This window comes from Protomyctophum bolini, assembly GCF_963924005.1.
Source record: "Protomyctophum bolini genome assembly, chromosome: 14".
Taxonomy (NCBI): Eukaryota; Metazoa; Chordata; class Actinopteri; order Myctophiformes; family Myctophidae; genus Protomyctophum; species Protomyctophum bolini.
This window is the reverse complement of record NC_137875.1, coordinates 33100818-33128285: the sequence shown is the minus strand read 5'-3', so window position 1 is coordinate 33128285 and position 27468 is coordinate 33100818. Positions and strand designations below refer to the sequence as shown.

Below are 27468 nucleotides of genomic sequence, written 5' to 3'. Positions count from 1 at the left end.
TTGTTTTCTGTAAAGTTGCTGATTGAAGTATTTATTAACAGTTTGCAGAATGGGTACATTTCACATAAAAGCACAACTCAATACAAAGACAGTTACTGTGGACGACACACTGATAAAGTGTTACACTTGTGTTACACTTTGTACAAATATACACTTCTATATTAAAAACAGGAAATTGTAGTTCGGTGGTCACCTCACCACTGAAAATCCAGACCATGTATGAGCCTTTAGGGGGAAAGGGGATGGGGTGGATTCAGATTTTACGGGGGCCAGTTTAGAATTGCAGTGGTTTTGAAGGAGTAGGTCATTCCACATTTTGGTGGCATAGGAGCAAAATTAATTTAGTCCCTTGTTTGTGCCGAATCTGGGTCGCAAACTTGCACATGGTTTGTTGAACTCCCTTTGGTGTTGTGGGTGTGCACTTCGTTGACATTAAGGAAGTATTAGACATGGATATCTTGGTGGTGTAGTGAATCTTGTGGACCAGACCCATTGCAAGATGCTGTGCTCTGTCTCACTGCAAGATGCTACACTCTGTCGTAAACCCTAAGCCATTCCAGCCTGTCAAAGTGGGTGAGTGGGTCCGGGGAGTGAGGCCTAGTTGCGTTTTTTGGGCTTGTTTATAAAGTATTTTCTTGGGCTTGTTTAAAAAGTGTTTTCTTAATTTGGGCTTGTTACCAATGCTGTTTAAGCCTGGTTCTCAACCATTTTCATATTATAGACATCACTAGGGCCCCGATTGCCCCATGATTGTATTTGTCCACAGGAAATATTTTGTGCCAGTGACCAGATTTGTGCGGATAAAATGTTTCAAAAAATATTCAATTTTTTTCTTTTCTTTTTCATAGCATGTATTGTATAGTGATTGACTACCGGTATTTTCAAATGTTTGTGTGGCTCGTTCTTCTGGGCTTGTTTCTCTCGCAAACTCTGGCAACCCTGAAAGTGAAGCTAAAGGACCAGCAGTCTGCATGCAGTTGTTCAGTTTCACGCTGACAGCGGCGGACCGGGGGAACACCAGCTTTGAGAACACTTCATTTTCTGGTCCTTTGTTGCAAAAAAACGAAGATGACTTAACTTCGAAAGATTCTCTGCTGGCCAGGTAGTTTGGAAATCTGTTCAGATTTCATATGATTGTATAATATTAAGGCATTCACCTCTTCATCATCGTGACTGACTTTAGAAAGTTGACTTTACATTCTATAGAATGTATGAGTGGATTTTTAAGTCTAGGCTGCTACGGCAGGGTTTATTTTCCATGTCATGCGACTAAAATTAGATGACAACATTCGTTCTTAGATTCTGCACGGAGGAAAAAATACGTTTGTGTATTTTATGTGTATTCTCGATAGCATTGCCTCATTCAAGTTGTGTTACAGTCTGTAAACCACAACTAGCCCACAAAGCTCTGGGGGTTTGCTCTTGTGAATGTCTTGCTGACTGAAGCACTACTAGCTGGCTACTAGTAGTTTATACGCAGAGCAGAGTAGCCTATATGTATAATTGCATTTGAAGTTAGTGTGTAGCGCATGTCTTCCCTGCGGCAAAGCAGAATGAATCGAAGTAGCTTGTGTGCTTGTTCATGCAGGGGTTCTGGCTTAGCTCAATAACCTGTTTCAGACAGGGGGACATACCCCCCGGTATATTTACATTACTGAGTGTCACTACTATTACAGTACAGTGTAGTAGTAGTAGTAGTACAGCACAAACTCATTATAAACAATGTTGTTTGAGATGGAGGACACTCAGGGCAGTGTGTCTTTTCGCACATTGCACACTTGTGGAGTGTCACAAAGACTCTATACCCACACACACACACACACACACACACACACACACACACACACACACACACACACACACACACACACACACACACACACACACACACACACACACACACACACACACACACACACACACTTTTCAACCCAATTGGAGTAGCCTATCACAAACTGATATCTGCAGCACATTTCAGCCGTTATTATTATCTTGATGAACAGGCTATACTATCAAGAGAAGGATTCTTATTCGATAGAAGTACAACTATGATGACTTACATTGTTCTTTTGTTTCTGTATGCCAAAAATAGAGAGGAGCGAGTAGGCCTACTCCGGAGAGTAATGGCATCATGTAGAGGTCTGGCTTCAAGCTAAATAAAAAGCATGAGCTGCATGCTGGCAAGAATTATTGTGCACTGGTCTGTACATTGTTTTGACATTTTGCCCCCAGGATGCAGTGGAAGATATGGCCACTTATACTTAGTTTACATTCTATAAATGGAGCATACCCATTAATGATATGCCCGTCTTTGCAACTAAACAAAAACCCCAAAAAAAAAGTTTCATTCCATGTTGATAATTATGTAATAGGCAGCTATCCTCGTCTTTATCTCTTATTGATTGGTAATATTGTATTCTGTGTGTGCGCACGCGCACACGCACACACACACACACACACACACACACACACACACACACACACGAGTATGGTTTACCCATTATTCCTTTTACAACTACATTACTATATAACTGCATGAAAATGGAATGCTTTTGCTATTGTGTCTTGTTAGACCTTGTATGGCTATATTTGGCACACAGCTCCATCGTAGTACAGGCCTGACACTGCATTGTGAGTGTTATTTCCTTTCTTTCTAGGGTCAGGAAGTTAGTTATGCTAACGCATGTATTATTGCCTTCTTTGGTTGTCTGTGAGAGTTGCATGGTTGATCTTTATATGGGCACCAAAACAAACTAAACCACAGAGGGAACTGGTTTGGTACACTCCACCAGTGGTTCCCTAAAGTAAACAGTGTGCCATGACTCACGAGACCACAAGTCCAGGGATGCCTTGGGGGAGTTTGAGACAATCCCACACATTTGTATTGCAATATACAACTTCTTAAATGTACTACTTTGTGTGTCCTCATTTCCCAATACAGAGACTTCATATATACCCTAATATATAAATAAAATACATATGATTATTATAAATGTTTACAAAGGGATAAGAGTCTCTGACTATTGCATCTCTATTTATTATTTATTTTTGCATGGATATGAATGCAGGTGTGCCTTGAGATGTTTATTTGCCCTGTACTATACAAGTTAAATGACTTAGAGTTGTTGCCTGCAGCCGCCCACAGTAAGAGAAGTTGCCCTTGACCCAAAGGGATGGGCAAGAACTTAGTGAAATCTTGGGCTGAGAAGAGTATGTGTATACTAGTAGATTTATGAATCCCTCATGTGGTGCAAAGCACTGCACCAACAAATGCACTCCCACATGCAAAGTGCAGTCGAAGTTCAGCTTGCAAGTCAAGCAGAAAGTCGGGCAAATATTTAATCAAATTCCCAGCTGTAGCATCTAATTACAAAGAGGATGTTGATAAAGATAACCTATAGGCGGCTCACACACTGTATGGGATGATTGTTCTAAAGAAACCTGGTCTTGGCATTTTCTTCTCTCTAGCTCTGCTGGTAGTGATGAAAGAAGATTTGAAATGATAATCACCAAGGCATGCTTTTAACTTCTAAAACACTAGTGTAATGTTATTACAACATTACCATTTGATTTAGCTACCAAATCTTATTAGTATTTACCTCCAAAGGCACAGCTTACTGGATGATTGCATAGCTGTCTCAAATCTGCTGACATTAAGGCAATGCAGGGCAAGTTTTATAGTACATTCAGACAGAGCATAAGAAAACAAAGAAACACATTTTAAATGTCATTTAAGTATAATTAGAAAACAAACTGAATTAACAGAAATTATTTGGCCTGACATGCTAGAATTTCAACCTGTCTGCCACAGTCGCAATTAATGTTTACTCTCCCTCCTACTTTTATTACAAAGAAACTTGCTATGCTAGAATTATACTATTTGAGGGCTACTTTATTTACATGGTAATGGGGTTGCTACAGCAAGCCTTTACACAGACAAGAGGGACTTGGTTTGGACACGGGATAGCCATAATTTATGGAAGCAATTAAGGCCAGTTGATTTTTAAGTAGGATCACTACTGTGCTCCTGTGTGTGCTTAAGACCTGCAAGGCCTTTGTGTTGTAGGCGCAAGGCCTGATTAGGGTTGCATTCAACGAGTACACATTCAAATCCTCAGTGTTCATTTAACTCAGAGTGCACAACAAAAATATCAATTTGTACGCTGAGTTAAATTAACAGTCAAGATTTTACAGTGTGGGCAGCTGCGTGCCTGCATGTGTGCAAGGCAGAAGGATATTCTCTCTTGTCTCAACTGTCTCTGATCACTCCCCTTTTTTCCAGAAAAGTAATGGTTTCGGAAATAAAAGGTTTACACCCGACAGCGACGATTTGTAAGTTAGATGTTTTGACGTCCACAGAACCAAAGACCTGTGGCTGCAAAGAAAAGAAACAAGGCATTCTCTCATACACTAGCAACCCCCCCAAGACAGGCACCAGTCTCTGTTTAGCGATGAAAAGGACAGATCCCCACAATCCTTCCATTGATACGTCCCATTGGTTATTAAGTGATATTCTCTCCACTTGCCTCCTGCTCTTTTGCGTGTATAATTTTACAGTGTTTTGGCAAGTCCCAGAAAAGACTCGCTGTGATTGGCCAGTAGTAACTTTGATTGGCAGTTGTGCCGAATGCTCACCGCAAAACATGATTTATAATTCTGTCCCTATCGGTACATAACTTGGCGCGGCGCTGAGTCAGCTAAAGCGGACTTCGCCCTGTTCAGCACAGCGACTTGCTCGCCTGAGCTCGCTCGGCAGTGCCTCTCGTGGCTGAAGTTAGTTTCAGGCGGCGAGCCTCCATCGCAGACAAATGATACATTATCGCATAACGTTGCAAGGTGTTGTGAGCTTGGAGATCACAATTTTGCCTCTTTCTTAGATTATTTGACAATTTGGCCAATGTTTGACCATTTATAGTATAGTTTGTTGATTACTTTTGACACATAACTTTAGAAATGTGCAGATACCATACACACACACTGTATGTTGGCTTGTTTACTGAGAGAAAGCAATGTTAACACATGATTAACACATGATTAAGATAATCATCTGGGGAAACCCCCCAAAATCCAGGGAGTCCCAACCTACAGGTTGAGAACCCCTGGCCTAGAGGATGGACCTTATAATAATTATCTTAATCCAGACCAACAGTTATACTCTGGTCTCTAATCTTAACGTTCGGTTTCGAATAGAGATATGATTGTTGCCACAGAGGCGTGTTTGTTTCCTGCGTTAGGGAAGAGGAGTTTCCATGTGCTGATGATGAGGAGTCATATTGTTGCTGTCGGACAGAGTCACAGAAACCTTGTATCTCTCCATATTTCAACTTTTTACCTACATTAATGCCATGCTACAAAAGTAGTGAAAATAGCTGATCTACAAGCTCAAAGTCAAAATGCATAGATCGGCTTCACTACTTTATTAAGAAAGGAACGATTTTGATGTACAAGGTTTCCACCAGACAGCAAAAAAAGAAAAACAGAACCTGTTCCCAGTGTGTGTGTGATTCTAACACACACAAGGGAGTGACACTGACTACACCCTCAGGGTCTTGGTTTTTAGCTAGGAAAAAAGAGAAAGCATCACTTGCATACATTTGCTAGTCAAAATAAACCGGCGTACTACTCACACTGTCTGACTTGTACTGAAGTGATCTCTGTCTGCGTTTCATGCAAAGCCTGTGTGTGTGTGTGTGTGTGTGTGTGTGTGTGTGTGTGTGTGTGTGTGTGTGTGTGTGTGTGTGTGTGCGTGCGTGCGTGCGTGCGTGCACACGTTGTGTGTATGCACATGCATGCATGTCTGCACTGGAAAGTGCCTTTCAGCACAGTGAGTTCCCCATAGTCCTCCTGAGTGACCTCATGTTTTGTCTTTCATTGTGCAGTATCATCATAAGAATGCTGTTATGAACAACAACGGTTGGCATTTATTTGGCGTTTATTTTCTTGGGCTGCATTGGCCTGGGCCTTCTCCCAGTGTTGCCCTGTTCATTGCGAGACCAGACCACATATCTCCTGTCTGAATCACACAGGATTCGAGTGGCTTCTGGGCTGGGCATGCACTGCAGGCCCAGCCCATAATGCCTAGTGCTGCTACAGTATTACACCGCCAGACCATAAAAGAGAAATGAAAGTTTCTGCTGACATACATGGGCAGACATGGACAACCGCCAAATGTGCCACAATTACAGATTACAGAACCTGTTTTCTACATTTTGTCAGAGCCTAAATGGTCATCTGTAGGCCTGTCTCACCGAGTTGCACCATTTCTACAGCATGCCATGATATGGCATTATACCTCACACAAATCTTAGGTTTAATGTGTTGAGTTAGACATAATTCACAATTCTTGAAGGCTGAGTACAGTAGAGATATGCGTGTCTGTCTTGTGTATGAGGTAACCACAGTGATAGTTGTCATACTGTGCCTCCAGGCCCCGGCCTCTAATATAATTACTTCTGTAGAGTCTGGTGTGAATCATTTAACATGTGTTACACACACCTGCGACAAGAGCATCAGACTCAACAACTGGATACCGGGCACACAAATGAATCTCGGCTGCGGTGATGAAATTATTCTGGCCACATAAAAGGGGAGAGATCTAATGAAAAAGTGGAACTACAGGAGGTGAAGACATTCTCTCAAGCTCACCCCAAGATCTGCAGTGGTGCAGATCATAACACAGACGTATTCAGGATGGATTATATAAAATGCATTATGGACCTTAACAGCACTACACTTTATACCGAGAAGTTTAAGTTAAAGGGCCCATATGGTGGAACTAGTCTCCACAAATTTTATAGCCGTCTGCCTGACTCTAAGCCCCCCACCACCGCGCGCGCACGCACACGCACACGCAAACACACACACAACAGAGAAATTGTGGTATTATGTAACTGCCTCAGACTCTCAGAGGGCAGTGCCACTTGATCCGCTGCCTGTTGATTGGTGGTGACAATCTATATAACGTCACCTATTTGCACAGTATAGGAGCGGTCCCCCCGGTGGAGCTCCGCGAGGGGGATTATGCTGTCCTAGTCTGTTCTGGAGGCTCTCATGTAATGTATCCATGATGGATTAGGGCCCTGGTTAGTGTGCACAGAACAGAACAGGCCACTCATGGGTAATGGGAGAAACCGCAGGCGGAAAGGCAAGCAGTGGGGCCGGGGGGGGGGGGGGGGGTTGGGGGTGTAATTAGTGGGGTACCTGATGTATGGAGAGTCCTGGCATGCGAGGGGTCACCCCAGGGGGCAAGGAGGCCTCATACCTTCTTATACTAGAACTGAAACACCTGATCCAGATCCTGCTCCAGTTGAGTTATTAAGATGAGGTGAGCTGAGACTGGAGTTGTTCAGAAACCCCCTCAAGGAACACTGAGGGTCCCGTCTGGACCCAATTTTGAGAACCACTGTCCTAGATTCTTTTTGAGTGGTGCAACCACTCTAAGGAACAGCAATGTCCGTGTTAACCTATGTGACTTTGTGACTATGTCCGTGTTAACCTATGTGACTTTGTGACTATGTCCGTGTTAACCTATGTGACTATGAGTACCAGTAGGGGTAAAAGTGGCGCTGTTGTGCCAGAAACAGAGAGAGAGAGATAGTGCTGCACTGTTGCCTGCTAATGAGAGACAGAGAGAGAGAGAGGGGGGGGGGGGGGGGGTTGCACCACTCAGTTCACACGGGTGTGATTTTTAAATGACACACTGGTATCGGATCGGTATACTCGGTATTGACCGATACGCAAGTTATGGTATCGGAATCGGTATCTATCAGGAAGGAATAACCGGTATCGGTACATCTCTAGCTGAGACTAGGACCATCCCAGACATGATCCTAAAGACGTCTCAAAGTACAGAGAGTGTTCTATTGGCTTTTGCAGGTTGTAGCCGTGCAACAGAGTTACTTGGCAAACAGTCTTTGTTCAGGTGTCCAATGTCTTAACACTAAACACCCAACTGATAAGGAAATGATGAGCTGTCCTGCTGACATTATTCTTTATTGTGGGGTCAGGTCTGCCTTTTTTCACATCGAGAAGTGTCAGCTTTAACCTCCGTTTTATGTACATGGCTAGTCTGACCACAGGTTGAACTCACAAAGAGAATGAAAGCTTAACACCTGTTGTTGTGAACTGTTGTTTGTAGACAAAAGGTGGCCCTGAGAACAGTTGGGGAAACCCCATTCTACGAAAATCTATAGCTTTACTCAAGAATTGTGCATTGTTAGGTTAGGTGCTGTGACTATTTGACAGCAAAGTTTATGATCGCAGAGATATCATCTTAAGCTCAAACCCATCTCATTTAAGGATATGCACAGTGATATTGTTGGCAAGCCTAAGCACACCTCATATCGCGTTGATATATTGCAGCATACTTGAAAATGTGGATGTGAAATTGGGGTGGCATTTATGTTGGCCTAGTTCTACCATTTAGTGAAATATGGATTTGGCCGTGTATAGTATCATACAGTATTCTAAAGCAAAATTAAAAGAAAAACAAAGTTTTGTGGACTCTTTCTGGTTTCTTTGCTCATCATGTGTTTGCTGATGAAGACAGGGTTGTACACACACAAAGAGAGCAGCAACATGTGACCACAGGCAGGGGAAGCAGTAAGCACCAGCCTATACAGTAGACTCACACCATATGGGGAAGTGTGGATGCGTTTAAGTGCTTCATATTACTAACAAGGCAAAGGGAGGGACATTATCATTATGAATCACTACATCGGCTTAAACTCGGTGCGTTCTCTTCAAAGGTGTGTTTGAAGTTCATCCAGTTTTATTTCCTCCTCCTCCCACTTTTCATGCTGTTCCTGCATGTTGCCATGGGTGACTGCTCACCTTTCAAAGATAAAAAGGGGGGGAAGACACGGGATGATTTTAACCTGCTCATCAAGTCAGGAGATAAAGGACTGGCTGTTATTTGGGCTCGAGGTTCACAGTCACTGTCAGAGCAACGTTGGACTGAATGAGCCTTTCATTGTTTATGCGCTTCTGGAGATCCAGTTGCATGATGGGGTGGTGTTGTTTTTTGGACAAAGTACCGCCCCCCGTCAGCGGCTGCTAGGGTGATGGCCAGAGGGCCTTTTGGTATGTCCTGACCTCCTCAGGACCATTTTTACGACCTCAGGGCTCAGTATTATGAGAATGGAGTGGCTGGGTGTTACCCCTGCTTTGACCAAAGCACACCACAGACTTTCAGAAGAATGCGTCTCACTTTATCACACAGGAAGGTCACAAGGCAACATGTGATGATGAGGACATGGTGAAAAGACGAGGTGTCAAGATTTTTTTTCCTCTTCTTTCACCACAAGACTTCTTTTACACTTTCAGCTTGTCATCGTTATTTTGGGCATGTCAAAAAGGCAAAAATGTTCAAAGGTTTAAAAAAATAAAAATAAATAAAAGCGAAAGCATCAGATCAGCTTTCTCATAATGCATTGCGAGCTTGATGATCGTCTATTTTCGATATTCGTCCCAACGACAAAATATACAGGCATTAAGTGGTTAACACCCCCAAACCCACACACTTTCTACCCTATTGGTTTAATTCTTTGATCCAGATTATTTTAATATTTTAAAAGGCGACTCCATTCAATCGAGGCCACTGATCAAAGGCCTGACACCAGACGCGCTCCGCACAAGTATGCTGTAAGCAGAGCCAATTGGTGATGGACACCAAACACCCTGTCACAGGACTTCAAGGGGGCCCAAATAGGCCTGTATTCACCGGCCTCCACAAATCTCTGCCTGGGCACGGAGCCATATTGTCTTCACTGCCCTTTCTAATGCCCTCCTGAGTCATTGACTATTGTAAAGCCAAGGGGCCTGCTGTGCTGTCTGCACCCCAGTTTACACAAACCAAGAAAATCTGTTTGGGATTACCATAAAGTATAATCCACTATGGAACCGGATCCCATTTAGTTACTTTTCCCCAACAGCAATTCATATAGGCCCAAATGCAATTATGATCATTGTTTCCACTCACCGCCGAACATTTATTTCAGACATTTGCTTTACTGTAATGAAATGTGATAATTAAATTACCCATGCCAGGTTTTAGGAACTAATTAGGAGTATAGGATGAAGAAAATGAGGGTGTGCAGAACAAAAAATTGCCAATGCTTATGCGTATGAAGTGTGTGATCTAATCTAATCATGTGCATCTTGGGATCCACATGGGAAAGGCATGCACATCCCGTGTGGATGTGGGACTTCATGTGGGCAGCCTGTGACAGTAAAAAAGTAAGCCTGGCAGCAACGATCGGTTGTTGTTTGCAAGATTGGCTCCAGACAAATGAGACTCACCCTCTTACAGACGGCTATAGCCTCCTGTAGAGCCAGCCATACCATAGAAAAGCTAAAATAATAATACCATAATAAATATGGTCAATTGCCACCGTGGAATGACCTGGTTTTATTTACTCTACTTTAGTATAACATAGGGTTAAGCAAGCCACATCTGTGAATTCTACCACATGTAAATCCGTAATTAGATCCAATATCAAGATATAGAAAATATTCCAAGTTTGACTGTGTCTTTCAACAGTGTAAGGGGAAAAGGATCACCCCCTCTCCTTAACCTGTACTAGTTAGTTCAGTAAACATCGACAAAGCATGGAGATGTATAGTGTAATTGTGAAATTAAGGAACTTCAGAGGAAATGTGACATATTGCACAACTCTATAGGGCAACCTGCAAGATTTAGTCAGTAGTCTGACCGACAGACAGAAGCCCTGTTGCTCTCTCCATTAAGCCTTCCATTTCTCCATCGTAAGGAGTTGGTTCGTTAACTGAGCATGGCTCCAGGGTTGAATTCACACTCTGCTTGCCCTCTCCCATGACCCCACTTGCTAGTCGCTGCGCACACACACAAATGCGAGTCGGTACGCACATATGCGTCTTCTGTTCACGGTACGCACGCACTCACTCACACACACACACGCAAACACACACACACACACACACACACACACACACACATACACTGCTCTTCTGGCTTTAAACGGAACATGTCACACTTCCTAACTCCATCAGTCGAAGAATACACTGTAACGATCTTTACATGACACATGATGACCCCCACCTTAACCAACTCTTCTAACACACACACACACACACACACACACACACCCCTTTTGCTGCACTGCCTTGTCCATAACTCAGTGTCACTCTTAATCAGCGAAATAATCTGTGAAACTGATCATGAAGAAAACATTCCCTCCGTCTTCCACCAGCAGTACCAGCCCCCCAAGCCTAGCCCGTGGAGGCCCATGCAGTCGTGCTCCGCTGACTCGCAGGGATAAATGGAGATAATGGGAGTCATATGCTGGCAGTCGGCTTCGGGCCGGGCCACAGACACGAAACATTAGGAGGGCTCCATGTAGTCATGGGGTTGGAGAGGAGACATAGAGATGAGATGAGAATGTGAGGGTAACAGAACACTCCAGGTCTGTGTATTCAATCCCTGGAAGCAGTGACTGTCTTTATCTGTGATGCCTGTCGCTCCCATCTCCTCCTTGACGACCCACATGCACAAGTCATCGCACTGTCCCACAGAACTCACTTTAATACCTGATGGAGGCCTGTGTAGGCTTCACCCTTCGCCTTGCCCTCAACCATATTATATAAGCCTAACAACCATCACTTAACTCCAAACTGCACATTACCAGGGCTGGAGAGGCTAGCGGTTCTGGAAGTCCCATTAGCTCAATGTGTTGCCACGCCGTAGAACGTCTGTCATTAGCAAACGGTTGATTGGAGGATCTGAGCCGCGTGGGTATCCTGTAATTGCCTGCTGTGCAATGTGTTTGGTGGTTGTCTAATGAAGGGGCAGACCCCACAGCCAAGGTCACAGTTGCTATTCCTGCACTGGATGGGCTGAGGATCCAACCGAATGTAGCCTACTGTATACACAGTCAAATAGTTGCTGTTAACTTAACTCTGAGTGTACACATGGAACCAAACGGTTACATTTGTACACTCCGAGAGTTAAACTAACGCTGAGGATTTGGTTGTCATTTATCTGCCACTTTTCTCGTGCACTAAGAAAGCATACTCTGCTTGTTGTGACTGTGTACAGTGTACAAGGAACATCTGCAGAGGTAGACGTTAAGGAGTATTTTTGTTAGTATGGGGAAGCATGTATTTTTTATGTTTGCTTCTAGTTCTAATCCACCATCTGCGGGTGCAGTCAACCAGTCAGCCAGTGAAACCTCAGCTTGTTTTTCTGTTTGTTAGCCATCTGTTGTCATGTGATGTGAACGGTGCATTTCCCAGGAGCTGGTGTTATGCCTAACTCTATGGTTCATTTCACTGTGTTTGGATCTCCGGCTGTTGTTGTACATTTCAATTGTCCGTTGGTTTTATGCATATCGCTTGGCCGGGAATGAAGGAAATTGTTAGTGGAGAATATTCTAAAATGTACTAAAACTGGTGAATTGAAATGTTTTAATTTCTGTGTAAAACATTATCCTAAACCAGAAGGAGTGGTCTGGCACAGAGGTTCTCAACCTCTTCAGGCCGCAACCCCAGAACATAATCATATTTGAACTGAGGACCCCCACCCTGACACACACTTTTGTATAGGCATTACTAGTCTGTACATTGAGATTGACTTGGTTCTATAGCCAATCTACAAGCTCACAGCGCCTCACGTTGTGAGTTTATATACTGTACCTAAACCTGAGTGAGGGCTGGGCTGTGTTTGGACCCGTCTCTCTAGTCTCCACACCCTCCAGCCAGACACACCCACAAGTTGGAATCCTCTCTCTCCTCCTACACTCGTTCTGGCTGAAGTAATGGCGTGGCACGATGGAAAAAAATATGTATTTTAATGTCATGTATTGCCATGATGAGCCAAATAATGTCATAAATATGAGCTGGCCAAAGAAAACGTATTCAGTCACGCATTCCACCAATGTGTTCCTTCACTCCCGGCTTCACATCTCTGTTGTCCTGTTGTGTAGTATACTTTAAGGGTGTCCCTATACTTATTACTTAATCATGTGTCAATCTTCTTATTTTGTATCAACACAGGGATTGGCTGAAGTGAGACCGACCCTCCTCCACCACTATCTCTACAGATGGGAGGTCGTCCGTTTCTCATCCATTTCCCCCAGATGTGCCGTCTGCCCTCCGCCAAAATTTAAGATGGCTTCCCATGGCCTCCTTCTGCACTGGCACAGACTGGAGCTGACCCACGTGTTACCATGGTGATCATCCTGTCCAAAACCCTGGAAAAGAAGAAGGGTGTCAGTGATGCGAGGTCCCTGGATGGTGAGAGACTGCTGGTAAGAGAAGCTCCTCCATTGCCTTTTTGACTTTCGTTCACAGTAAGCCGATTGATAATGATGGTTGCACATGGTGTCTCAGATGTTAAACAGTAGTCTGTAGACTCTGTAAAGTGAATAGGTCAGCAGTTACTGCACAACTTCCCACATGCCACACACTTGCACAATGTGAGTGATCACATCAGACCACAGCCTAGTAGGCAGTGGTAGTTAGCTAGAATCAACGTTACTGAGCCATCATTCAGGCTGGCTGTGGCTGTGGCTGGCAAGACCATTTTTAGGCCACAGCAGAGATGTCGAACAAACCACACACGGGTGCCTCTCACTCGGCCATATCCCTCGCTGTCTCTCCTGAACTGTCTCATTCCGTGTTGACCTTGAGAGCTTAATTAGACATGAGTTGTGTCTTGGCAACTTTACAATGCAGGCAATTGTGGCTTTTGGCTACAATGCATTATTGTGGCCACGCTAGAGCTCTGGCGTAGTCAAGGTCTTCACTTGTGTGTGTGTGTTTGTGCAGCCTCAATGGATTGCAGGTTCACCTAAATTGAATAATATTTCCTCTTCACTCAGCAGTCGGTGATATAAGACGTCTGAGGCTGGAGTGAGTGTGCTAATCCTAAATATCCTCAGTTGAAATTAGTGGCGTTAAATCGTTGTTACATAATTAGAGTCTTAATTTTGGACTCTATCTTGTCCGGAGCCCAGTGACTCCGGATTAGCTGCAGGGCATTGTCCCTTTGTCCAGTGTGCGGACAGCCACCACCCACTTGCAAGAAGTGAACTGTGTTCATACACAGCCTGCCAGAGGGATGCACAGACACAAAACCCATCAAACATAAGTTCTAGTAGGGTGTACTGGTATACTGTTGTGCGGCAGAGTGGAATAAATTGAACGGTTTTGGTTCCTCAATGCATCTTTGTCTGTCCCTCCATCTGTCCATCCACAGCGTGAGCTGCACACCATGAGCAGAGGGACCACCCTCTTCTCCTGTGCTACTGTGGGTGAGTGTACTGTATGCCTCTCTCCTCCTCTCGTGTTGTACGTATGTCCCCTCTGCCATCAGTCTCTGTTTTAGCACAGATCCAACGGTATAGCGAGGTCGGTGGGTCAGTGGTGTTTAAGGAGTAGTACAGCCAGGAGCAGCTTAGTCTTAAAATATTTGTACGCAAGATCTGAAGGTTATGCTGGTTCAGGCGGTGCAGCATGGGAACTGTTTTTATTCACTATATGCCCAATATAATCCAACATGTTGCCCTTATTGATTTCCCGATAAGCAGAACTAGTACGGTCCTCCCCTTCTATAACGGGCTCTTTGTTTATGCCTTTTCTGCCACACTCTCACCGTCACGTCTCCCTTTTATCCCTTTGTTGTCACTCATCTCTCTGCCATGTGTAGGGTGCACCTGCCGCTACACAACGTTGCACGCTAGCCCCGTGGGAGTCAACTGTAATCGAATGCACTGTTGCTTCTGTCAACAATTTCCCCGTTGGCCCTGTCAGTGTCGCGGTAATTGTGCCCCGTGTAAAAAAAAAAGACACGCAACTGTAAACTCAAGTGGCTGCTATCACGCACTATCATCTCATGCATGGGGGGCGGAGACATCACAGGGACAAGCCTGTCTTTGCTGTCTCTATTGTTAGTACTACTGACATTATCACTATTACAGTATGTACAGTAGCATGTCTTGTTAGTTGAACCAGTGTTCAGTGTTCTTTTTGTCTTGGCTTCTAAAGGACTGACCTTTGAAAATGCATCCATTTTCTCCTTTACTAAGTTGTTTTCCTAACATTCTTTTTAGGTCATCACTCTAGCCCCCGTACATTGTTTGTTGGCCCTGGAACAATGATTTCCACCCACCAGCGTGTGAGAGTGGGGGCCATAATTTGAGACAAACATCCCAAAGGATGGGTCTTGGATAGGGAAAAGGTATTTTTTGCCAAGTGCGTCAATAGCCTTCCGTGTTAACCTGTGTCTGGGCTTGAACTTGCTATGGCAACTACGGCACTGCACTGTAGGTGTGTGTCGTTGCCCACAGACGTGTGAGAGATTCCTTCCTGGTTATGGTGAGACAGCTTGAATTTCTTCCATTCAAAGCTAAGGCAAGTCCAGTCATATACTGCTTTACTCGTCTGTACCTACTGTAGCTACTAGGGAGTGCCTAGCTAACTGTCAACCCAGTAGAAATCTGATCATAAAACAGCATTCAAACAAGCAGTGGAAAGTCTAGAAAAGGCATGGAAATTGTCTACCTTTACTATTCTGTTATGGCCTAACTGTTGTTCTACAATAATTCATTTTCAAGTGTTTTGCAATGAAGCTGGATTTATTCATCACATGAGAGTTTCACTTCCCTAATCAGATTGTTGTTTGTTTTAAACAAACCCTATTCGGTTTAAACTACCTTAAATCACCTGTACTGGGTGGGTGTTCTAAGGTTAATATCTCTCTTCTGTTGAGTCAGGAGTATGTTCTGTGTGTTCTTCTCTCTCTTCTGTTGAGTCAGGAGTATGTTCTGTGTGTTCTTCTGTATCTTCTGTTGAGTCAAGAGTATGTTATGTGTGTTCTATCTTCCTCTCCTGCTGACAACCAGTCGTCACATGGACCTGTACATCTTTGATCGTGTTGCCATTTTCCCTTCTGGCCTTTGTGTGTATACCTACACTGTAAAACCCTGACCCTTATGCAGCCATAAGGGTCCATTTGGTTTAATTCGCAGACTCAGAATTAAATGAACACTCAGACTTTTACTGTGTACACATTGAACGTTTTCCAGTTCCCTAGTACTGTAGCTATTATTGTTTCTCATGGCTCACACAATGCCAGTTACAGACAGACAAACATTACAGACCAGTGGTTTTCAAACTTGTTGTGCCCGAGGCACACTAAAGGGCAAGTCAAAATCTCAAGCCACGCCTGAACCTGCATTTATATCTGTGCAAAATAGCCCTCACAACTCACTATCATTTTATCACTAATGCCAAATAAAAGGTTTTGATTTGTTTTAGGGTGCACTATATAATTTGCCTCTGTATTGGGCATAAAGTAAATAATTCATATCTATCCACTGTTATAGACAAAGTTGTTTAGGTTCCTGTGTTAGAGCGTAATAGGATTTGTTGCAGTATGCCACAGCAGACTCAGATTTGGTTACTAATATGCCGTGTTGATTCTTGGATGTTGCAGAGGCAGATAGGTGGCTGGACCTGCGGCGTGGACCTTCCTGCCAGTCTGGTCCTAGTCTGGAGAGCCTGTGGGATGTCCTGCCCGAGCCGTGCCACCAGAGCAGCCACAACTGGGGCAGAGAGGCCGGCAGCGCCATCTCTAGCCTGATCCAAGACCTCACCCTCGGGGACGGTAAACAGGGCGCCCCCCTTTCCCGCGACGCCAACGCCAACCCCGCGCCCACGGCGCCTCCCAGCAAACGCCAGTGTCGGTCTCTGTCATTCCCAGACGAGTTTGGCGGGTGCCGCTCGTCGCCATGGAGACCCCAGGGGTCCCGCGTGTGGACGACGGTGGAGAAAAGGAGATGCCACAGCGGGGGGAGTGTCCGAGGAGGGGGAATGGGATTTTCAGGCGGCCATTTCCCGGCCATGCAGCGCAGTTCCAGCTTCAGCCTGCCCTCGCGCTCCAGCAACCCCGCGGATGGAGCGCTGGAACTGCCATGCTTCACCCAGAGCCTGCCCTCGCATCCCCTGTTCACTGCCTCCACCGTCTCCCCCACCTCGCCTCCCGCACTCCACTTCCACCACCAGCAGCACCACCATTCCCTTCGATCTCTCTCCCTCTCCCATGAGCAAATCAGCCTGCTTGAGCTTCACAGAGAGGAGGCGTCCGAGGCCAGCTCCCCAGACTCCACTCCGGAGCTGGGGAGGCGGGGGGGGCAGATCGCCGTCGGCACTGGGGGTCTGTCGCGAAGCCGGTCACAGCCCTGTGTGTTGAATGACAAGAAGATCGGCATGAAGCGCAGGAGACCAGAGGATGCCCAGGAGCAACGGCCTTCCCTGGACCTCGCCAAGATGACTCAGGTTAGTTTGGAAATACAGACACAAAGCACGCGCAGTTGAGTTCCGATACGCACGAGGGATGATTGGACCTGATCTTGATGTGTGGTGACTCATCCGGTTTTGTGAGGTTTGGTATAATTTTCTTGCGTTGATTAAATGTAAATCAGCCATCAGCTTAGCTCTAATACCCATATAATGCCTCAGAGTCTACTCCAACGCATTAGATAGCCCAGGCCAAAGCACAATTACCGAGACAAATACCTCTCTGTTCTTAGTCGCAGGGGAAAGTTCAAGAGCTCTTCAAACACAACTTGTCCCCCCCACCCCCTTCCCTCAGCATCTGATCAGGGATCAGGATTAAATCAAGCTGAATTAGGTTTTCTGGGTCGTCAGGTCTGAGGCTTCGCTGCTAAGTGTTCTCGGACCTCCCCTCTCCGGTTTTGCAAAGTGGCACTTGCTAAAGGAGCATTCCTCGTGGTCGGTCACGCTGCTTTGCTCCACGCTCTAGCAGGCCCAGCTCCGGTTATCATTTCATTTACTCTGTTGGGTAAACAGGCCCATCCAAAGGTTGAAGCCCTTGCTGGTCACTTTGCCCCGCTTCTCTTTCTAGCTCCTCCTCCTTCCTGCAACATGTTTCTAATATCAGCCAGCCAGAGATGATTAATAGGGGGATATTTTGGATGCGGAAAGCTTACATTTGTAGTTTGTTCTCTCATGAGGTCCTACTGGCCTTGCCCCAAATCCCAGCAGGATGCTATCTGTTGCGTGTTGCGTTCAATCCAACTCAGCCTTTGCTCACAATGGAGGAAAGGTGATCAAAAAGACAAGGATTTCCCTTCCCTTTTAAAAACTACCATCAATTTCTCCATATCCCCTCCCTTCCTTTTCCAAAAGAATTGTGTTCCCAGTCAGTCACCCTCAGGTTCTAGCCAGGGTTGGATCAACAAGGCCTTGGTAATGGAGCCTAGCAAGCATGTTTCCTCTATCCTTGCCAACCACTAAGCAGGCACACACACACACACACACACACACACACACACACACACACACACACACACACACACACACACACACACACACACACACACACACACACACACACACACACACACACACACACACACACACACACACACACACACACACACACACACACACAGGATGCACACCAGAGTGACCACACAGAATACAAGCACATTTACTAAACACATGCATGATCTTGCATTTCACAAACACACACTAAACAAATTCTGCCTTTCTCTTTGAACGCAAGAGCATACCTCTCCAGTAAGCTATTACTTATGGCTTCTAAAGGTATCTGGTCTCAATAATATTATGATTTATGATTCTTGTACTGTTGCTCGATTGTGTGTGGTGTTGCCAGAGGGCGTCAGGTAGTGCAGGTTGGATCAGTTGTATGTAAACCACTTCACACAGATGAAACCAGATACACATCTAACACGGCCTTTACATGCTAACTGTCTTGAACACCTTGTACGACGGAAACATTGCAGATCACTCTGCATCTCGCTTCATCTTAACAGTCTCTCTTCCACGCGCACGTACGCACACACACACACACACACACACACTTTCCACTTTACCTGGCTATAACTATTTTATCTCACTGATTACCAGGACAGATCAGAGTCCAGAGAGAGGAAATGAATCACCAACAACATTACCATTGGTACAGTGTGTGTGTGGTGTGTGTGTGTGTGTGTGTGTGTGTGTGTGTGTGTGTGTGTGTGTGTGTGTGTGTGTGTGTGTGTGTGTGTGTGTGTGTGTGTGTGTGTCTGAACAAGCAGGGTCACGCTACACCACCCTGAAGAACAACGTATGGTGGCCAGTATTTATTTATACACTGTCTCTCTCTCTCTCACACACACACACACACACACACACACACACACACACACACACACACACACACACACGAAGTGCCTGTGCAAGATTCCAGTTGTTGTCTTGTGGGTTGATGAACAACACAGTGGTTGTTCGGGCAGTACGATTCAGAGCGCCAGTAGAAGCTGTCTGAGTGTGTGCAAATGAAAGAGATAATGTGTAAACGCTGGGGTTGGTTACAACCTGCGCCTGTCCTGTCCGAGTGCAGACAGCACACAAGAATTACGGCCAAGCTCGGGAGCAGATGACATTTTACTGCCTCTTGTGGGAATTCTTTCCAAGAATTGTGGGAATTCTTTCCAAGAATTGTGGGAGGATTCTTTTTGGACACCAGCGTGTGTTCATTGTTTAACTTAACCATCTTGCTCAAATCATGGGGATTGATTTAATAAACATGATGGTATGTTAGAGTATGTTATAGAATCAGGGCGTATGTATGTATACCTCTTCATGGTGTATATTCAAAGGTTATGGACTTTTGAATGTGAGGAACTGAGAAATGACATAAGAATAATAATGCATTTGATTTATAAAGCACTTTACATTCTTGTGAATCTCAGAGGGCTAAACACACTGGACTAAAGCCAGTCATGTTATTACAGAGCACTTTCTTAATACACACCCACCCATACACGTTTCTGAATGCATATCTGCAATTCTTTGGAACAAATCTGGTGCTACAGATTACATTACATTGGTACAATCTCAGAGTTAGACTAAGGATTGTATTAAATATTGTGTAGTACTGGTATGCAGGTCAGTGGTGTAAACAGTGGAACCTCTTGTAGTTTGGCCCTTTAGTCTTGTTCGACAACACCACTGAGGCCGGGTGTGAATTCTGAGGACGCATGCCATGCTAATGGACTGCAGCGTGGCTACCGTAGGGATTTGAGAGTGCCTGCCCCTTAGAATTCTTCAAATATCCTCCCCGTCAGTCAAGTTCATCTTTCCACTCCTCTTTCCATCCCTAACATATTAACCGCCATGTATTTGGCTAGCCTCCATGACTCGGCCCTTTGTCTTGTTTGTCTTGAAATAGTATAGGTCTGTCATTTGAGGAATGTAGTCATTCGCAGTCTGACACCGGGTCACCAGTTAAACCAGGGGTGTCGAACTCGGACCAGCCGCTCGACAAAGGAGTGTTGGATTCAGACCAATTGTTGGGCATGTACTTTACCGCTGGGCCACCCGAGTCGCCTCCTCCACGCTTACATGCTTTTGTTCCCACCGTGTAAACGCTTACAGTACGTTTTAACAGCGGACGAGCATCGGCCGGTACATCGCCCGAAAAGAAGATTTTTTTTTTTAGCTTTTCGGGCGAGTTTCTTTTTAGGACATTTTGTAGAATCTCGTGTCAGGTCTAAATCAGGGTTAAAGCATCGAACGGCCTTTCATGGCGCCTATATGGTGCACGTTGCGTTCTATGATTCAGCAATCATTTAGCCTCCAGATTATTGTCCGCACACTAGTAACCACTTTTAAGTGAGCTTGTAGATTGGCAATTTTTGGGAAAGAATACTTGGTGTAGACTCAGTGGAAAAAACACCAAGAATTCAGGTCTGTTTTAAGTGGCTAAGAAGAGGCAGTAAGATGAAAAGAGGGGTATTATTCTGTATGTGTGGGGTAGCTGGGGTGGGAGGTTGTTGGCACACAGACACAGTCTAACTATTAATATCTATTTGTTGGCAACCGTTCAAACTTGTACAAATGGACTCCCCTCCCTTCCTCCCTCTCTCCACCAGTCTGCTACACACCGTTCGTCTGTGTGTCTGTCTGTCTGATCTGCATCTCATTCCATTCCTGGGATAGCAGACATGGTGATCATAGCTGAGCGACAAGCAACACCTACTGGGTGGCTGTGTGGCGAGTGTTTCAAGGTGCTGTGTTGAGACATGCCTCAAATTGAACGCATGCACGCACGTGCACACACACACACACACACACACACACACAGCCTATCATGCAGCTTTCAGTAATTGAAAAGTGAATGTAACGTTCTATACTATAGAACGTTACGTTCACTTTTCAATAGCCTATAGAATCTATAGGCTAGTTATGTTTTTTGGTGTCTTATTATACTGTAAGTACGGGATAGACCAAAATATTGATTGATTGATTCTGTGAATTCATTCATTCATTCTCTCTCACCTCACACACGTACTGTACACACACACACACACACACACCATGAATGATCTACGTGCATGCGTGCGAGCATAGACACATACTCTGCAGTATCTATCTGCCCGGCATTCATGCTGAAGTACACTGCATAAACAAAAGGATACTTGAGACAGACACATAGCCATGCAGCATGTACAAAACGCAGTCTGGGAGTCTGTAGGTGATGTGGTTATCTTGCTGTGCTAGCGGTTCTACTCCCCCTCTCCCCTTTTCTGTCTCAGTGTTTGTTTGCGTTAGTCAAGGTCCCTCTCGTTCTTCCTCAATCGTCGCCGGATGTTGTTTATCGGAGATAGCGAAAAGAAAACAAGTGTGTGTGTGTGTGTGTGTGTGTGTGTGTGTGTGTGTGTGTGTGTGGTGCGCATATGCTTCCACTGTTGAACTGTGTGCTCCTATTTGCCTGCATGCACGACTACCAGTCCGTGCATGTCCATATGCGCCGGAGGCTGTGCCCGTATGCTTATTATTAGTGTGTGGCTATGTGTATGTGCGTGTTTGTTTTGGTGCGTGCCTGTGTGTGTGTGCATTACTGTAAGCATGTCAGTGGTTCTGAGACATACAGCAGAACCTTCACCAATGTGCTCTAGCAGCACACAGCAGAACCTTCAGTGTTCATTTAGCTGGCGGGAGCTACACCAGGGGTGCCCACACTTTTTGAACTTGAGAGCTACTTTCAAAAATGACCAGCTCAACAAGATCTACCTATACCAAACAAAATATAATATCCCATTGCTGAAAATAGTAAAAGAATGTACCTGAGGGGGCTTTGGAATAGCGGCGCTGCATGGCATTACAAAAACAAAAGCACTTGGAATGGGAAATGGAACTGGTACTGTAGGTTGTTTTGTATATTACTTTGTAAGGCTATTGAAATGGAACTGGTACTGTAGGTTGTTTTGTATATTACTCTGTAAGGCTATTGAAATGGAACTGGTACTGTAGGTTGTTTTGTATATTACTTTGTAAGGCTATTGAAATGGAACTGGTACTGTAGGTTGTTTTGTATATTACTCTGTAAGGCTATTGAAATGGAACTGGTACTGTAGGTTGTTTTGTATACTACTTTGTAAGGCTATTGAAATGGAACTGGTACTGTAGGTTGTTTTGTATACTACTTTGTAAGGCTATTGAAATGGAACTGGTACTGTAGGTTGTTTTGTATACTACTTTGTAAGGCTATTGAAATGGAACTGGTACTGTAGGTTGTTTTGTATATTACTTTGTAAGGCTATTGAAATGGAACTGGTACTGTAGGTTGTTTTGTATATTACTTTGTAAGGCTATTGAAATGGAACTGGTACTGTAGGTTGTTTTGTATATTACTTTGTAAGGCTATTGAAATGGAACTGGTACTGTAGGTTGTTTTGTATATTACTCTGTAAGGCTATTGACGTGTGTGTGCAACACTCTTGAAAACAAAGTATTTCATCATTGTGGGTTTAAGCTGACAGGCCTTTTTTTCTGTCAATCAATCAATCAATCAATCAAGTCACCTTAATTCAAAATAGTGCCCCTAAAAAGAAACATTGGAGCGGCCTTGTCCTCCATTATCAAGGGGACATTTCCTCTAATCTCGTCATGGCCTTCAGTGTCTGCATCACGCCAGTAGCTCCATCTGTCCAATTCCACACACCAGTGCGTTTCCCCACTGGAATTCAAATTGGAACAAAAATATTCCTCTATTAAACTTGTTCTTTGTCTCCAGCGTCAGAGTTGGTGCGTAATCCGAATGATTAGATCAAGTATTTGTTCTCGATGATTAATAATCTGAAATTGGATTAAATTTACTTAATAGCCAACTCAACCCCGGGGGGGTTGTCCTGAACAGCATGGAACTGTGTGCTTGTGCGTGCGCATGTGTGTGCTGTGCGCTCGTGTGTGTGTGTCAGGGCTGGGCGGGGGTAAGCTCAAATAAACAAAAGAAAGGCAAAGCTGCGGGTAAACTGCAGTGAACTAAAACACTAAAACCCCTCCCCAATCCCGGTCTTAGCCCTAGAGGATTTAATAGGAAGCATATTGTGGAGAAGCCGCCTCTTCCTCTTTCCCCCACTCTCTTTCTCTCTCTCTCTCTCCCTCTCATTCCTCTGGTCTACTTCTCCCGTGATAATTAGTAGTGGTACTACAGAGGATTGAAGAAAGAAAGAGTGAGAGAGAAAGGCCTAAAGAAATCCCCTTTTCCACTCCAGTGGGGTAACTACAGTGAAGCTCCCAGCTCTCACGTGATCACCTCAAGTAGTCGCACCAGACGCCGGCCGGACTCAAGATGAAACCTTTCTGAGGTCCGTCACCCTCCCCCTGTATCAATCAATTTAAAGATAATTCCGACAAAGCGAGCAAACCTATAGCCCATGGGGGAAAACACAGAACGCGTATTGTCTCTTTCAAGGAGACAAGCACTGGAATAATCTGGTGCAGAAAAGAAAAGAAAAGACGTAAACAGGACGCCATGGAATCGGAGACTCCCTGTGCGTTGTAACAGGAAAAGCAATGGCTCCGCTCCGTCACGCAGACGGCCGCAGGGTGACACATAATTGTGAGCGTGTATAGATCAGCTGGTTAGTGGTCGAAAAAGTACTCAATTGTTTTACTGAAGTAAAAGTAGCAATACTGCAATATAGACATTCTCTGTTACAAGTAAAAGGCCCGGAATTCAAAATGTACTTGAGTGAATGTAGGCTACAAGGGTACTGGCATTAAAATGTACTTAAAGTACCAAAAGTAAAAGTACTCATTATGCAGAATGTGCCGTTTCAAGTTTTCAGATGTTCTAATGCTTCAAATAAATCTAGTGGGGTAAAAGTACAATATCTGAGATGTAGTGAAGTAGAAGTAAGAAATACTCCAGTAAAGTAAAAGTACCTCAAAACCTTACTTAAGTACAGTACTTGAGTAAATGTACTTAGTTACTTTCCACCACAGCAGCTATATGGTTTGGGTGCCCAGTAAGTAATAATGCTAATCAGGCTAATCAGGCTTTAACGGAGCATCAGAGGTGTCCGTCACATTGAGCTTGGGCTTCCATTGAAATAGGACCTCATCTTTATTCACCTCCATGCCTCCGACATCTGCTGCCTCCCGGGGATCATTAACCCCTTCACTCCCCCCGCGGAGAGGACTCCGGGGAAACAATGACAAAACAATGACAATGCAAATGCACGCGGAAAGAGGGAAGAGAACCCATTTTCAATACGTTTGAATACGTTGTGATCAAGAGTGTTGTTTTAGTGATTGTAAGGTAGTAGAGTTGTGTTTTGTGTTCTTTTTTTACTGGCTGTCATGTGTCTGGGGTGGAGGGGTAATTGAGGTCAAGGTCAAGTGTTAACAACCAAGAACGCATAGAGTTACAAATGCATGCGCGCACACACACACACACACACACACACACACAAACACACACACACACACCTTCTCTAATTTACACGTTGAAATTTGAGTACGCTTTTACACGTTCCTTAGTTTGACCCACACACATGCTAGAGTCTTTGCAGTTGATAGCATCTTCTTTTTACACCCCCGTTCTACCCCCACACATGCATGCACACAACACAACCACCCCCCCAGGACGATATTAGACAATATTATCACGGTAGCAGTGAATAACAATGACTTGAGCCAAAATACTTCCTACAAGGTTACTTGGGTTCCATCTGGTTCTATGTTACAGAATCTTTGCCTTGGGTGTCGGACAACACAGAAAGAAAAGAACAGGTAGTAGAGAGGAACAGGATACCTTTGTAGTTTGTAAATGACCTCAGTCTGTATAGTGTATCTCCACAAGCTCCGCCTCTCACAGAATGTGCATTTACACGTGTTTCTGTGGCTATTGGGATTTTGTGTGGATATGCGTCAGTGCCTACTACACTCCCTTCACTACAGTGGAGGGAGAACTTGGTTCCACACAGCGAAACACAAACCCACATACCGCAAGACCCTCAGGTCAGGTTTCTTCCAAAAGCTGTCATAGCTCAGTCTTCATTAAGCCCGATTTATTTTATACTTCACATTGATCGCTGAAAATAGCCCACCCACAGTCCAAGACGCATTAAGTGAGCTTGTACATCTGCTATTTTCATTTCGCCACGCCGTCACCATAGACTGTAAAAAATATGGACAAAGCGTTCCGCGGGTCTAACATGAACGTAAAATGAAGCCTGTCAGTCCTTGCAATGGAAGTCGCCATCTTTCTAGATCCGTTTGGGCCCAGCTGGCCCATTGGCTGGCCCAGACAACGAGGCGGGACTTCCCCCCTTCTTCTTCATTGGTTTTTATTTTGACTCGAGTGGGAGGGGGATCCCGTTCATAGACTGTAACGGTAGCCACGCCCCTCAGAACATGCGCAACTTTATGGTCATTTTTTTTATAAATGGGACCATCATTTTCCAAAAAGAATATTATGACATTAGAAATGAGACTTTAAACTAGTGACTGGAAGCAAAAAGTATTCATGACCATGTTTATTAAGGTAATACAGTCTAGGTGAAGTTGGGCCCAAATACATGGACTTCTATGGGGATATGGGTTTTTTTGAGCCCAATGACAGCGCCACAACAGGCCATTATATGAACTTTCATTTCCTTAGTGGCTTCACAAAATATCTGTCTGACTGCCCCCCTGGCCGTCACGCGATAGACCATAAATTAGGCATTAGCCTCTAGGGGACATTTAGAAACCTTTGAGGTGAACTAACCAGTATTATCTGCATTACTGTGTTTCTTCTCCCAAACAGAAACTTCAGACCTTTCAGAGCCTGAGCTACCAATCAAGACTGCCTCCTCCCTCCCCCTGGAGCAGCGGCCAATTAGAATCAGACTTCACCTCCGTGTCCGACTTGCGATTGGACTCTCGGCAGGAAACCAAGCGGAACGAGGAGGAGGAGGAGGACTCCTCCTTTGAGGAGTTGGACAGCGACTCGGCGTGCAGCATGGACTCGAGGCCCGGGTCCCCCGCGGGGGACGCAGTGGACGCCGACAAACGCACCCTCTGGAAGGGTGACTGTGGGACGCAGACGAGGGACATTTTCCAGCTGGGCGGAGAGCTGGACCTCGACCAGATCGAGAGGAATTGAATTGAGTTTATGCTGGGGACTAAAAAGGGACTTGAGAATGTTTTCAGGAAACTGAGGTACATCACATGACAGGAGTGTCGCAAATCAACAACTGTGTGTGTGCGTGCATGTGAGTGTGTGTGTGTGCGTGTGGGAGGGGTATGACCAAAAGGATGGAAACACAGACTGAAGGAAGGAGAAAATGTTATGGAAACGTTGAAAGGGACTGTTGTTGGGAATGACAACTAGGAAAGTGACGTACTAGATGAGTTATAAGGACAAAGTATGTTGGACGTGGGACTGGGATGTATAAACCTCTTTGGATTATGTCTTAATGACACACGGTTGCCTTGAACGGTCTCATTGTTTGTCTGAATCAAAGAGTGGAGGGCTTCGCTGTAGCTTTCCTTTTGGTAGTTGGCTTAACTCAGGAGAGGGGAAACCAAGGGATATAGTCTTAAAGAGAGCCTCAAACCCCCCCTCTCTCTTTTCAACCTGAGGACCTTTCCCAAAGTCAACTAACCTTTGGGCCATAGTACTGTAGCAGTAGCTGTAGCTGGGCAGTTCTATATTTGGCCCAAATTTTGTTTCTTTGTTTGTTTTTGTTGTTTATGTTGAAAGAGAGGACATGAAGGACGGGGAGAGACAGAGGGGTAAGCGATAGTAAAGAGCACCGGCTTGACCCTGGTATTCATGTTGTGTACAAGCGGGAAGAGATGCTGACACTTGCTGCGTTGCTGAATTTAAATAAGCTTTAAGATTTTGGATAATGACCCAAACAATGCCTTCTGTTGGACACTTGGCTGTCTTACTTCATTCACCTCAGAAAATCTAGCCTGAACTGAAGCCAACTTCTTCTGACCTTTATAGTTTCTTAATATGCAAACAAAATGTATATTTTGAATAAACACTGAATCTCGAGTTTTTTCCAGTTCTAATATCAATGTATATTTTTCTAAGTGTTTTTTATTACCTTTTTGTGAAGGAGCAAGAAAACAAGGCCTTTCTGTCAACAGAATAGACATGAAATAAATGTGTAAACTGTA

The 27468-nt window shown here is 44.6% G+C and overlaps 1 protein-coding gene across 1 annotated transcript; it reads left to right on the top strand.

The window, feature by feature from the left end:
- The first annotated feature begins 984 nt into the window (after window positions 1–984).
- On the top strand, window positions 985–27468 carry LOC308328191 (protein FAM53B-like). The gene is made up of 5 exons (XM_080781927.1): window positions 985–1102; window positions 13030–13283; window positions 14234–14288; window positions 16472–17313; window positions 26105–27468. The coding sequence occupies exons 2-5, from the start codon at window positions 13203–13205 to the stop codon at window positions 26441–26443; spliced, it is 1317 nt and encodes a 438-aa protein (XP_080638053.1). The 5' UTR covers window positions 985–1102; window positions 13030–13202; the 3' UTR covers window positions 26444–27468.

What these genes read in the sequence shown, in the direction of transcription:
- LOC308328191 (XM_080781927.1), top strand. Translation starts at nt 13,203, where the DNA reads ATGGTGATCATCCTGTCCAAAACCCTGGAAAAGAAGAAGGGTGTCAGT. An exon ending in CTTCTCCTGTGCTACTGTGG is followed by an intron (nt 14,289 to 16,471) that starts GTGAGTGTACTG and finishes TGGATGTTGCAG; the next exon opens with AGGCAGATAGGTGGCTGGAC. An exon ending in ACCTCGCCAAGATGACTCAG is followed by an intron (nt 17,314 to 26,104) that starts GTTAGTTTGGAA and finishes TCTCCCAAACAG; the next exon opens with AAACTTCAGACCTTTCAGAG.